Source organism: Emys orbicularis, chromosome 3 (genome assembly GCF_028017835.1).
Source record: "Emys orbicularis isolate rEmyOrb1 chromosome 3, rEmyOrb1.hap1, whole genome shotgun sequence".
NCBI classification, from domain to species: domain Eukaryota; kingdom Metazoa; phylum Chordata; order Testudines; family Emydidae; genus Emys; species Emys orbicularis.
This window is the reverse complement of record NC_088685.1, coordinates 213,352,955-213,367,592: the sequence shown is the minus strand read 5'-3', so window position 1 is coordinate 213,367,592 and position 14,638 is coordinate 213,352,955. Positions and strand designations below refer to the sequence as shown.

Here is a 14,638-nt window from a genome sequence, read left to right as displayed (position 1 = left end):
GTACCTGTGTTTTTTCCAGTCACCAACTTCAGCAACTCTGTGTGGCTATGAAAGACTAACAGAGATGCAGATTTAGTTAACCACATCTTCAGTATACCCAGGGGGTGGTTTTACACATCTGGTAACAAGTTGTTACTAAGTGGGAGGTTTACAGCAAGAATTGGAAGGAGGTGGGGCAACTACTCAATTTTATCTTCCACAATCTGCAGGGGTTACAGGAGTTCCGAACCACTGTGTCACGTAAGTTAATATAAGGAATGTCCTACATAGGTAATGCAGTAGAGATGAGAAACTAATGACATCCAGCGTTACTGTGAGCAACAAGTCAAGCAATGGATTGTAGTGAAACCATTTGAAATGAAGTCAGTTAAAAAGATGTGTTAAAACAGTTTCATAAGCAGGCATAGCATGAGTGCCCCAGCCAATTTGCATAGTTTTACAATCACTTTTGAAAAAGTTGTTTTCCCCCCACCATTACTGTTTAAAAGACCTAGACATAGGAAGCTGACAATAGAGGAGTTGCTGTACCTCCAGAAGCATTCTGTGTATGGTTATTTTCATTATAGTAAATTGTAAATAAAGAAAAATATTTTTCCCTCAGCTCTGTCAACTTAGGTAAAATAATTTCAAACAAGTGTGACTTTTCATAGTGTCTCTTTAACTGAGTGCCGGTACCAGCTGCCTTGTTGTGAATAATGCTCAATTATTTCATAATATTCTGTACTGATGTGAATGTGAATCTGTGGAACATTTTTATGGAAAGATAATCAGTTCTTCTGATTTACTTCTTTTGAGGATCACTAAAACATTTAAGCAGCAAAGAGTCCTGTGGCACCTTATAGACTAACAGACGTATTGGAGCATCCGACGAAGTGGGTATTCACCCACGAAAGCTCATGCTCCAATACGTCTGTTAGTCTATAAGGTGCCACAGGACTCTTTGCTGCTTTTACAGATCCAGACTAACATGGCTAGCCCTCTGATATAAAACATTTAAGATATTCCTCAACTGCCACCCTTTTTAATCACAAAAACTAAGGTTCAGGAGAGAAGCAGGCTCTAAGTATGCATGAAAGATCTCTACTGTTTGAACCAGAATAGTATAATGTATGGAAAGGTGGTGTAGGCCAGGGGGAAGGTTAATCACCAGGCACAGCCTCTTGAAGACCGTGTAAATTCACTAGACTGGAAGAATCTTGACTGAAGTTGCTGGAAGGCACTGATTGATGATGTCTAGCTACATCCTTAGTGTCTGTTTCCAAGCAGCAATAAAATAACAGATTTCGATCATCCCCAGTCACCTAAGAGATCTCATGTTCCAGTTTCTCTTCAACCTCAGACTCAGCTTCTGTCTGTAGTCTTATCATCTTGCTGCCTCTGCAGCCTTAGCTTCTCAAACCCCACGCTGGCTCCTGTTCCTTGCTTTCTTATCTTGGTGGAGTGCTAGGAATATTTTGTCCTTTGTCAATATCTTCCTTGAGTTATTGGAGGGCTTTGTGTTCCTCTGCTTTTTCTCCTTCAAAATACCACTGATCAGGTAAGGAAGCATCTCAGAGTGCACATCAACATCTTCCTTATTCAGTGCATTGCAGTCTATATCTGTCTTATTGGACTCTCTCTCTGTTCTAGTGTTCTAGTGGAGAATCAGAAGAAACAAGTTAAGGTCACATTATCATTTGAACTGTGTAAGCACTGGACGTTTGGAATGCAGCTGTGCAGCAAAGATAGGACATATTGTTCTAAATCTCACCCAAGTTTGACAAAATACCCTAAAAACTAGGAATTGAGGAATTCTTGAAGTATATTTACCTTAAGGAATTATTTTATTCCTTATTATTTCAAGTGTCCCAGGCAAGGATAAGAATTTGTCATTTGGGGCCTTTAAATATTCCTTGTTAGATGCCAACCAAATGTAGCAAGAGGGTAATGACAGGCCATTCATAGACATCATAATGATGAATATTCCACTACTGTATGTTGCTTTCCTCACTGGCTGGGAATATTCCACCCAAGAATACACACCTTGCCCTTTCCCTAAACCTGTATCACTATACAGGTCAGAAACCTAGACCCTCTTACAGGCAGACTTGAAGCAGCTAGATACATTCCATATGTGCTGTCAGCTCCAAATCCTGAGAATAAAGTGCTCTGACTTTGTGCAAAACATCCAGCTCTCAGAGATCTGGCATTCCTCCAATTGCTCATTATATTCAAAAGCGACGTTTGCATGCTCTTCTGCCATGTCACCAGGATGGTGAAAGAACACCTTAGCACATCATACTCAAACTCTCCATCAATGCAGAAAAGGGTGCATGTCCTGAACCTACCTGGCACCACCCACAGGACTGCCCCAGAGATTTGTGGATTCACAGGATTGAGCCAGATTGGGGAACTTCACTATGTGAGGTTTGGTGTGACGCCATCAACCATGGTCAGTCTAGCTAGTACAACAATCCTCAAAAAACTATATGTGTTTGATGATGATGCTTTCCCCATCATATCATGGCATGAAAAATTTTAATTGGACACAGAAAAAGGATGCTTTCTTGTACATTATATAGTATGTTACTCTCCAAACAGTCCCATTAAAGTCAGACGTGCTAACCAACCTGGGTATGTAGGCATCCTTCAGTCTCGAAAGACCACAGGTATGCGCCCGAGAGGTAAAGAATATACTCAGTTGGTTTTAAGACAGCTGCGAACATGGCTGAAGAAACCCACGAGAGAGAGAGAGAGAGAGAGAGAGAGAGAATCTCTGCCGTATGTCAAATTTAAAGGTGATGTTTCAATGTTTTGGGCTCTGCCTTCTGCGAGCTCTTTTCTCTGCTAAGCTGGACTGCTTCCTCTCATAACTCTGGAGACCTTTGTTAAGCTCTTATTTCCAAAGGCTGCGGTCTTGACTGTGATCTTCCCATTTGTCCACATCCACTTCTTTGAGGTCTCACTTGCACACATCCTTGAAATGCAATTTTGGGTGTCCTTTGGGTCTTTTTCCAGATCCCAATTCGCCATAGAGGATGTCCTTCGGGATGCGCCCATCAATATGAGTAAGGGTATTAAAATCTGGCAAGGTGACTGGGAAAGGAGTAGGAAAGAGAAAGCTCTCTCTTCCTTCTAGCAATCAGTTGGTGTGTGCAAGCTTCAGATGTATATGACACCTATTGACAGACAGGGTACGTCTATATAGAGTTTTGGAGCCCACGGGAATGAGCCTCTCAGCTCAGGTCAACAGACTCAGGCTAGAGGGGCTCTAAAAAGAGATATGTAGACAGAACTGAAATTGCAGCATAGCTTCAGAGCCCAAACTCCAGCCCATACTGCAACTGCATAGTTACGTAGACAGTGCTTTCTTTAGAGCACTAGTGCCAGCGTCCTCGAGCTTGAGTCTGTCGACATGGGCTGGAAGGTTCACTCCCATGGGCTCCAAAACACTGTAGATATGCCCAGGGACATTATGGGAAGATTCATGAACTGCTTGGATTCAGAGCACTGGACACTGTCTCCAGGGTGCTCTCTCTAGATCTCCACAGCTGCCACCACCTCCAGCTCCACCAATTCTACATACTGGCCTCTGGCTATAGGTTTAGCCCTCCGGCCAGTGGAGTGTGAAACTTTTACCAGATGCATACTAGTTGCAAAGCTGAACGATTGCATTGCTGAAATATTTGATGCATTGATAAAGATGAGTTCCACGGTGAACTTATTTTCATAGTATCAATTTTGTCCACCAGCTCTGATAGACCCATGGCTTTATTCTGGGGGATTCTCCCCCACCGCATTTGTGCCTGTAGAATTTAGCAATATATACAAGTTTAACTTTTCCAGGAGCTTGAATGTTTAAAATGTTCTCAGTTGTATTCAGCTGCTTATCTCTGGCCCATTCCCAATGGGATTTTACTAAAATGGATGCTGGTTAAGGGCAGAAGTTTCCATTTCTACCTTTATAACAAATAATGGTAGCAGCTGTAATCTAGGATTCTAGAGCATGGTAGGCAGTATCTAGAATGAAGATATGAAGCAGACAGTGGTCTCAAGAACAATGGAGCAGTTAAGATTTGTTACATCATTGCAAATTAATGCGGGGGGGGGGAGCTTCAGAACTCACTCACCCCCAATATTTCCCAATTCCAAGTAAGTCTGCCTCTCATTCCCCAGATATACACAGTGAACCAGAATAAATGCAATACATAGAAACCAAAAGGAATGCTACCTAGTATGGCAGGTTTCTCATCATCCCTGGCAGTTTACTTTCATCAACTTCTTCTGACAGTTGGCCTCAAACTCCAGGACTCCTTTCTTGCTGGTCCTCAGCAAGTCCACCCTCATGAGAGTTTCTCCAGCAAACACTGATAATCGAGGCCAACTCATTGGCTGACTTGCTCACCAAGATATAAACAAACACTTCACAGAAGCAGCAAGTGACCTGAGTGGTCCCAAAAGAATTGTTATTGCTGGAGCTCCTACTAGTCTCTTTGATCTTGCCCGGGATTGCTTGGCGCTGTGCTTAGTGCCCCATTTTGTGAACAACTGAGACATCCTGCACCTTGCTACTCCAGATCCCAGGAAGCCTTAGTTCAGCTTGCTACTCAAATGTGTAGACGTATGGCAAGAAGCAAAGATATGGGTAGCTAGCCCAGAAGTTTAGTGATCATGTGTGCATTGCAGCAGCAAATGCTTTGGAGAATACACAGATAGGACTCTGTTACCACAAGTAGAACAGCACAGAATGCCAGAGACCTTGGGAAAACATGCTCACTCTGGAACATGAGGCAAATGCATTGTGAGATGAAGTCAGAAAGACAGGCTGAATCGATACAGCTGAAACACTTGCGACTTCTAGTCCACAATGGGAAGTGCATCAGTTCAGCCAGAACTGAGAGCAAGTGTTTCACTCAGAAGTTCCAGTTAACTGTTAAAACCAATACACTTGTAAAATGCCGAGAATGTCTGTTGTATGTGGAATAAGGTGTTGAGTAAGTTTTGCAGTCTGAATCCATTCCAAGCAATGGTTTCTTGAACCCCTTTTGTCTTACTTTCTATGGACAAAGTTCAGAAGTGGATCATAAGACAGCCTGACCATTTCCCCCATATTCCATTTTTCCAAACACACACAAATTCTAATGAACACATAGGAGTGAGACTTACTGTTCCCTCATTCCTAATGAATCCTTAGCAAAAAGCATTCTTACAAAATACTAAAACTAAAGTAAAGTCACTAAATCACAGTTCTAATTAAGTAAAATACTTTCACTATAAAGTCTCCCCCCACCCCGCCACATAAGCTCTTGTAGAACGTACAAGTAAAAATCTAACCTAAGTAAGTTCTAACCTAAGTAAATACTATATTTTTTCCCCTTTCATAAAGAGCTGAATGTTATTTTTAAAAGACAGGTTAACTTGTGTGACTCACAGCTGAGAAATTTCAATTTCAGCCATACTGTTTCATATGCACAAAAATGGAGGAGGATAAACAAATATTTCATTATAATTTAAAAAGTTAGAGCTCAAGTTCCTTTAAACTGATATTTTTTAAAACAGCGGTTACACGTATGTTTTAAACTGCACATATACTTGTCCAAGTAAACCATTATACATCATTAAAAAAGGAGATTGACAACAAGCTACCTTGACTAGGCTGAAAAGATCACTTCTGGAACTAATGAACTGGGAGAAGAAAGAGTCCCATAAAAAGTTATAAACAAAAACAATGAATTTCTGAGCCAAACTGGAACACAAGCGGAATATGTCCAAGAATAAGGTTTCACTAGCAAATTATGAGCCTGATCTCCTTGGTAATGTAAGACTAAGTGAGACTGAGAAAGGATAAATGTAATAGAAACAATGATCCACAATAACACAAGAAAACTTAACCAAATTCACTTCATCATCTGCAAACATAGCAACCAAAGAAAAATCTGTCAGGATCTCCCCCCAGGCCTCAGCAAAGGTTTAATAGCATAGTGTTACACAGTGAGGTCTCACATTACTGAGGTCATAACATTTATTGAAGTACATTCACTATGATATGAAGTATCATAAATAAAATAAAACTAGAGATATCAAATGGTTAATTTTTTAATTGTGTTTGCAATATTTGATATCATGTGATAGATCAATCAGTCATTAATGCAGATAAATGAAGCCGTATTATTGAAAAGAGAAAAAAAAAGAAAAAAGTCACCACTGCTACGGTCATAGACATGCCCCAAATTGCTCACACTCTGGCTATAAATTAGGCTGTCATACCACCAGTTCAACACAAGAGAAGCACCAACACACTAACCAGAAGTTAGTAAAATGCTCTCCAGTTTGATAGGATCCAGTGTGATATATTTCCTCCACTCTTGCTCTGAATCTACTGACAAAGCCTAGAGAATCCTTTACACAGGGCTTATTTCTTTCAAACAGCAACTAGACCAGTGGTTCTCATCCAGGGGTACACATACCCCTTGGGGTATGCAGGGGTCTTCCAGGGGTTACATCAACTCATCTAAATATTTGCCTAGTTTTTACAACAGGCTACAGAAAAAGCACTAGACAAACTAAAATTCCACACAGCCAATGACTTGTTTATACTGCTCTATATACTATCCATTGAAATGTAAGTACAGTATTTGTATTCCAACTGATTTATTTTATAATTCTATGGTAAAAATTAAAAAAATAAGCCCTTTGCAGTAATTGTGTGACTGTGACACTTTTGTATTTCTAGGTCTGATTTTGTAAGCAAGTCGTTTTTAAGTGAGATGAAACTTGGGGGTACTCAAGCAAGTGACCTCTCTAGTCACTCAGGAACAGACTTAAAGGAGGCAATTCTGCAGCAGAAAAGCTTCAAAAACGGACTCCAACCAGAAACTGTTGAGCTTGAATTAATATGCAAACTAGATACCATTAACTTGGGTTCAAATAGAGACTGGGAGTGGCTGGGTCATTACACAAATTGAATCTATTTCCCCGTGTTAAGTATCCTCAAACCTTCTTGTCAACTGTCTAAAATGGGCCATCTTGGTTACCATGACAAAAGTTTTTTTTTCTCCTGCTAACAGCTCATCTTAATTAATTAGCCTCTTAGCATTGGTAGGGCTACTTCCACCTTTTCATGTTCTGTATGTGTCTCTAGCTCTTCTTTCTCCCTGTTCCATTCGATGCATCAGATGAAGTGGGCTGCAGCGCACAAAAGCTTATGCTCAACTAAATGTATTAGCCTCTAAGGTGCCACAAGGACGCCTGTTCCGGATACAGACTAACAGGGCTGCTCCTCTGAAACCAAGCCACTCAGGCTCGGGAAAGGTTGAGAGCCACAGCACTAGCCCTCCCGCTCCGGCAACAGCCCCTTCCCCACGCAAAGATGTGAGGAGCGTCCACGTGCCCCACCAGGCAGGGCCCCCCCCCCGCTCGCTGACCCCGTCAGTCCCTCGGCTTGTAGGACCAGCCGACCCCCCCAGGACTCGCCCCGCCCCCTCACCTTCTTGAGGGCCGGCACCAGCAGCCCCCGCCACTTGGGCGCGTTCTCCTCGCTGAAGAACTCGTAGAGCAGCGGCGGCGCCTGCATCCTGCCGCTGGCGGGCTCCTGGCAGGGCCCGGCGCGGGGCAGGCGGGATCAGTGGGCGGCCCGGCGCGGCGGCCGCGGACAGCCGGAGGGCAGCGGCAGCACCCGCCAGCGGCAGGACTCAGCGCCGGGGGGCGGCGGCGGCGGCGGCATCCCAGCACCCCCCGGGTCTCTCCTCACGCAGGGCCCCGCGGCCGGAGAGCGCTCGGCGGGGCGGCGCGGGGAGGCGAGCGGCCACCCTGCCCCGCCAGCCGCACGGGCATGCCCGGCCCGGCCCCACGGAACCGCGCGGACAGGCCGGCCCGCTCGCGCTGCAGGACGGAAGGTCACGCGCCGCCTCACATGCCCCAGGGGGGGCGGGGTCTTCGCCGGGAGCTCGAGCGCGGCTGGAATTCTCGGGGCTTTTTCCTCGCCCTGACGGTTACTCCCGAGGGCGCGTGCGCAGTGAGGGTCGGCCGACACGCGCAGGCGCGAGGCGTATGCCCCCGCCCACTCGCCCTGCGCCAGGGCGGAAGCGCGGGTCAGCCGGAGCCGTCAGGGATCTCAGCAGAGTGCCGAGTGCCTCGCTGGGCTGGCGGAGGAGCGGTTCCTCAGACAGCGCCCCTTACAGGTAGGGAGGGCCCACAGCACCTCCCTCGTTGTCCCAGCCCCCGCCCATGACAACCCCCTGACCCTGCTGGGGCGTGGGGGGGGGGGGGGGGGGGCGGGGGAAGGGGCTGCCTCCCCTCCCCTTCTCAGTCCCTTGGAGCGGAGATGGGGTGTGGCTGCCCTAGGGGAAGGACGGCCCAGGGGTTGGGGAGACATTGGGGGTCAGGCCCTGAATCCATCGCAGACACCACCCTGTCCCCTCAGGCCAGTCGCAGCCCCGCTCCGTGCCTCAGTTTCCCCACCTATAGAACAGGGTCAATGGAACGGACCTTTGTAAAATCAAAGCAGGGGAGCCCCCCCCAGTCTGGGGGTACTAGTACCCAAGGGGGGGCACCCCCCAACCCCACATGGCCTTGGGGGGAACGGGGGGAATTGCAGACAGGTGCCAGCCAGCGACTCCAGCTCCATCAGGAGCAGAAAGCAGCCAAAACCAGGACAGTGAAAGAACTTCCTACCGTTTTGACTGGATGGTCTCGGCCCAGTGCAGATTGGCTCTTTGCTCCAACCCCCCTATCCTCAGTCTCTTCACCACAGCTTACCCTCTTCTCCATGCCTCACCCTTTTGCTTTCCATTTAGATGATCCCCTCCCAAGAAAACAAATAGTGGCACAAACAGGCCGCTTGCTGCCATCCCCTTGTTTTGGGTCTGTCTAGGTTGTAAGGTTTTTGGGGCCAGGACTACCTGGTACTGTTTCTACAGCTCCTAGCACAATGGGACCCCATTATTGGTGGCCCTTAGGCAGTATCATAAACAAGGTTAATATAGGGTTACCATATTTCAATACTGCAAAAAGAGGACACTCCACGGGGCCCTGGCCCCGCCCCAACTCCGCCCCGGCCCCGGCCCAACTCTGCCTCTTCCCCAAAGTCCCCGCCCCAACTCCGCCCCCTCCCCTGAGCACCCCGCATTCCCCCTCCTCCCTCCCGCCCCCCAGCTGCTGCTGCGCTGGGGAAGTTGCTTCGGCCCCCGCTGCGGTGGAGGGCGGCGGGAGCCGGGAAAGTTGGAGCCCGGGGAGGAGGCGGTCCCCTTACCATGCCTCCCTATTTTCCCGGACATGTCCGGCTTTTTGGAAATTCCTCCCGGACGGGGATTTGAGAACCAAAAAGCCGGACATGTCCGGGAAAATCCGGACGTATGGTAACCCTACCCCAGAACTGCCTCCCGCCCGCCCGCCGGACCCCCCAAGGCCTCACACCAGAGCCGCCTGCCCGCCGGAACCCCCAGGCCTCACCCCAGAGCCGCTTCCTCCCGCCCGCCCGATCCCCCAGGCCTCACCCCAGAGCCACTCGCTCTCCACAGGGCCCATCCTCAGCCTTCTCCTGCCTCAGTGCCCCCTCTCCTGAGAGCCTGCCCTCCGCAGCTCCCCCACTCTCCACAGCCCCCTCCCATAGCCCCCCCACCTCATTCCTCCTCTTCACCTCCCTCCATAACCCCTACCCTTCATTTCCCCACCTCCTCCCATAGCCCACCCCCTCCACAGCCCCCCACTCTCCACAGCCCCTGCCTCAGAGCCCGCCACGCCCGCCCATAGCCCCCTACCCTCAGAATCCCCCCCACCTCACCTCCCTCAGGGGAGCCTCCACCCCGCTCCCAGCCGGACCTGGCGAGGCTGCCGCAGCTCAGGCTGCTGGAGGCGCTGCAGCACGGGCCCTTGTTGGATGGGGGAGCTCGGGCTCCCGGGAGCCGCCGCCGCTGCGCGCTGAGAAACTTTCCCCTGCGCCGGGACCCGCCCCTGGGCAGCGGCTCCGCCGGGGGGGAGGCAGCCCCGGCTGCACGGACCGCTGGCGGGGGGGCTCCTTGCACAGCCGGGACGGAGGGGGGAGACTGAGGCTCTGCCAGAGCCGCGGGGGATGCTCGGAGGAGAGAGAAGCGGCCGCGGGTCCCCCGCACCAGCAGCTGGCTGCAGAGACGCCACCGCTCCTAGCCGTGGGGCGCAGGGTTGCAGCAGCACGGGGGGGTTGCAATCCGCAGGCTGAGCGAGCTGACACCCCAAGAGGAGAGGGGGCAGTGGGTAGGGTTATCATACGTCCGTATTTTCCGGACGTTTTTATATATTTTAAAAAATCCTCCGGGACGGCAATTAACAACTAAAAAGCCGGACATGTCCGGGGAAATACGGATGTATGGTAACCCTTGTTAATACTAATTATATTTAAAAGCTACATGTCTGTAAAATTGAGTAATAGCACTGGCCTACCTCCCTGGCATAATCATAAGGATAAATAGTGTAGTATCTAAATCAGGGTGGATTTGATTTAAATCACTAGTCAGGAAGACTCAGTTTAATCATGGATTTTTACATAAAAGTGCATTCTTGTTGGTTATTATAACCTTAATACATATTCGTCATAACTCAGAGATAGATGAGACCCAAATTGGGTCTCTTTTACGGCCTGCTGCCATTATAGGTTTTCCCTTCTAGTTAGGGAATGGTATGGTAGATCTCAAATCAATGACGGCTACACTCAGAAAGACCTCAAGACTTCTGAAATATGCTGCTTAAACAGTTTCCCTTTTGTTTCTAGTGCCTGTCCCTCCCTTCTCATATTTATCTCTAGACTTCTTCTCCTTTCCAGATCTATTCCACTCCCAACAATCTTCTATTCACTGAACTTTTTGAAACTTTGCACTTTTAGAGACTGTATACACAAATTTGCAGAGGGACAATAGGGTTGAGTGAGGTCTGTTATTTTTCACCTCTATATATTATTTATTTAAAAACACTGTTGCTCTTAACAAGCATGTTACCTCTGGAGACACAAATCCACAGTTTGAGAACTGCAAAACTAAGCATCTCTGATGGTATCTTCTAGACCAGTGGTTTCCAAACTTTAACAACCTGTGAACCCCTTTCACTAAAATGTCAAGTCTCACGAACCCCCTCCTAAAAATGAATATTCCCAGGGATTTTCTCCTTTACCTGAGTATAAATTATAAAAGCAGTGATCTTGGAAATATAAAATTTGTTTTTATAACATGCTTATTACACACTATGTATTATTAATTACTATTTATCATCACAGTATTTTTATTGCATTATGAAAATGGCAACACTCTTCCAAGATCTCACTTTCGTAGCTTGTATCACTTTGAATAAGCGTGTTATAAGACAAGGCTTCTATGTTTCATCACGGAGTATCAGATGTGAAACAGCATGAAGGTATTTAAGAAGCCAACTCAAAGAGTTCCTCCTACACAAGCATTCAGGTCTTGAGTAGTCCAGGAAAGCAACGCATGTTACAACAAAACTTAAACTTGTTCTTCATAATTTTAAAAACAATACTAGCTGCCTATTTAATTTTAAAAACAGCAAAAAATATCCACCTCCCTTTCCAAGTCTTATAAGGAGTCTTGAAGTTTAAATCTCCTCAGTGTAATAGATCTGCTTGCTTTGAGCTGCTTAGCTCTTGGAAGTCCAGGGGCTCCGGGCTGCTGGCCCCGTGCTGCCTGGGGTCCCTAGTGACAGCTCTGTCCACCATTAGGGAATTTTTCCCCCGAGAACCCCAGTTTGAGAACCACTGTTCTAGACTTAGCACTGAGTCCCATTGGGTAGATAGAAAGATTAACCTAAATAATCTATACAGAAGCCCCTGGAAACTCATAAAATTGGGTCCCTAATCCATGAATTATTGGAACTCATTTACAAAACTTTTCTTACATGAATATATTGTCTCATACTATAGAATATGAAATTTTATGAGGAGGTATCAAAGGGGTAGCCGTGGTAGTCTGGATCTGTAAAAGCAGCAAAGAGTCCTGTGGCACCTTATAGACTAAGAGACATTTTGGAGCATGAGCTTTCGTGGGTGAATACCCACTTCTATGATGAGGTTGTTTGTGATGGTAGGGGGCAGGGTTCACTTCTGGTTTATGTCTTATGTTCCTAAAAACTCATGACTCAGAGCTTCAGCTGATGACCTGCAGGGGCCAGGAAGGGATTTCTCCCAGCCCCCAGTATATTCGGAGAGGATTTTTTTTTAACCTCCTTCTTCTGAAGCTTCAGGGATGGCCACATCTGGAGATGGGACATTGGATGGGCAGGGCCAGGGCTCCGAGGTGGAACCAAGCATTCTCTCTCTTAGGTGCTTGGCTGGGTGGTGCTTGGCCTAGGGTCTAACACAGGGGTGGCCAACCTGTGGCTCCGGAACCACATGCGGCTCTTCAGAAGTTAATATGCGGCGCCTTGTACAGGCGCTGACTCCGGGGCTGGAGCTACAGGCGCCAACTTTCCAATGTGCCGGGGGGTGCTCGCTGCTCAACCCCTGGTTCTGCCACAGGCCCTGCCCCCACTCCACCTCTTCCTGCCCTCTCCCCTGAGCCTGCCGTGCCCTCGCTCCTCCCCCTCAGAGCCTCCTGCACGCCATGAAACAGCTGATCGGGAGGTGCTGGGAGAGGGAGGTGCTGATCAGTGGGGCTGCCGGTAGGCGGAAGGTGCTGGGGAGGGACGGAAGCTGACAGGGGACTGCTGACGTATTACTGTGGCTCTTTGGCTCAGGTTAACACCCCTGGTCTGTTTGCCATGTGAGAGTTTGGGAAAGACTTTCCCCCAGGTCAGACTGGCAGGGACCTTGGGGGGTTTCAGGCAGGTCACTTGACAGGACTATCCAGGTAAATCTCTTTAATCATTTCCCTGCCATTGCAGGAGCCTCAGCCATTGGTGGCACCTCAGTCCCTCCTATTCTCTGCTTGTGGTACCCAATAGTCTAGTCTGTAATAGCCTGGTCTAACTACAGTTGTTAGGTTTAGCGTGCAGGTGGTGAGATATATAGGAGGCCTGTGCCATACAGGACATTGGACTAGATCATCTGATGGTCCCTTCGGGCCTTAAACTCTATGACACATCCACCAAGTGTAATTGATCATGGTCATCACCAACTGACTGGAACTGACATTAACAGCTTGAAACTCTTATTCCCTGCCATCCTTTGCCACCACCTGGCAGGAACTAGTGTCACCAACTGCCACCAGTCTCCACAAAAGAGTAATGGATTTGGGCCAACTGCCACCACTGACAGCAGTTGCCATGAACTTACTTCAGTTGCCATGAACTCCCTCCTCCCAATGCCCTCTGCTACCAAACTGACTGATCTCTCACTGCCTGCCATGTTCTCCAGCTGCTACCACCTGCCACCAACTGTCAGCAGCTGTCACCTTTCACCAGCAACCACCAATAGTCACATACAACTTTCACCTGAGGAAAAGTGCCATCAACCACAGACAGGACCAAATCAGCAAGTGTAAGTTAACCAATGCCTCTCCCAACCACTCATTGACTGCTCCTAATGAAGCACTCCAATAATATATCCCCAAACTAGTTAATTGTCTTCCACTATGAAATTATTGACTAGCCCCCTCCTAGGTAAGTGAACGGTTCCCCAACTAATGCAGTTTTAATGAGCTCCCCCCCCCCCACCAGATAATTATTTTGCTCTATAAACTTCTTGATAAAGATGCTAATGAAAACAAGCACAAATAGTCTAAAAGATGGAGTTCTAGACTGTGTGGGGTACAGGTAGGGATCCTCCTGTTCTCAACAATCCTCTCCCAGACAGGGAGAAAAATCAAAACCCACTGGGAAAAAAAGCTCTTGCCAGAGAAAGGAGAGGTCTAGAGGAACCCCTGGTTTCTTCAAGCAGATGAGAGACACTGGAGGATAGAGGCCGTGAGATCTCTGAACAGCTCTATCTGCCGCACTACACTGTGGAGCTAGACGGGGGTTTTAAACAGGGCCGCCACGCTTGGAAGACTAGGAGCAAGAATGCAGTTGTAACCACAGGCCCAACTTAGAGACATTTTCTAGAACGTTCATTTTTGTTTTTCAGATATTTTAAGTAATTTTCTCTTGTGCCCAATACATTCAAAACAACGTTGTGTTTGGCTGCTTGTAATAAATAGGCCAAAATCCCTTGAACCTCAAATTAATTATCCGCTATTTTTGTGGCAACAAAAAGGCATCCATTAATACGAGCAAGTCCCTAACCTAATGGATACATGTCTGAACCGGCTTCATCTGAAAGGGAGATGTTCTCTCTCTTTCCAAACCCTATTAGCATGAAATGTTCTGAATGTGAAGGGCTCACACATGCACTTAGGGGCTCATCTTCACTGCAACAGTTAGCTCAAATTAGTACCCTTGAGTTATTCCACTCAAGTTAGCCTGGTGAGCGAGCAGTGTCCACATCACAAACCACTTGAGCTACAAACAATGGTAGGATTAGCATCTGATAAATTGTAACTCGAGCTGCTGTGTCCCCCACTAGCTCAAGCATCAGCAATGCTCCAGCTTCAAATCTCCCCCATCACTCCCAGTCTAGCTAGCTCAATCTTAAAGCACCATTTAATGCAAGCTGGAGATTTCTGTATGCGGACGAGAGTCAGGTTAAAGGCAAAACTCAAATTATACTTTGAGCTAGTGAAGACAAGACCTAATACTGGCTTAA

At 47.5% G+C, this 14,638-nt stretch overlaps 1 protein-coding gene across 1 annotated transcript in view; it reads right to left on the bottom strand.

The window, feature by feature from the left end:
- Positions 1–7,552, bottom strand: part of SOS1 (SOS Ras/Rac guanine nucleotide exchange factor 1) — an 80,686-nt gene extending 73,134 nt beyond the window's left edge. The window contains exon 1 of the mRNA XM_065401014.1: positions 7,466–7,552. Within this exon, the coding sequence (XP_065257086.1) occupies positions 7,466–7,552 (87 nt within the window). The remainder of the gene's footprint in view (positions 1–7,465) is intronic.
- Between the last annotated feature and the right edge of the window lie 7,086 nt (positions 7,553–14,638).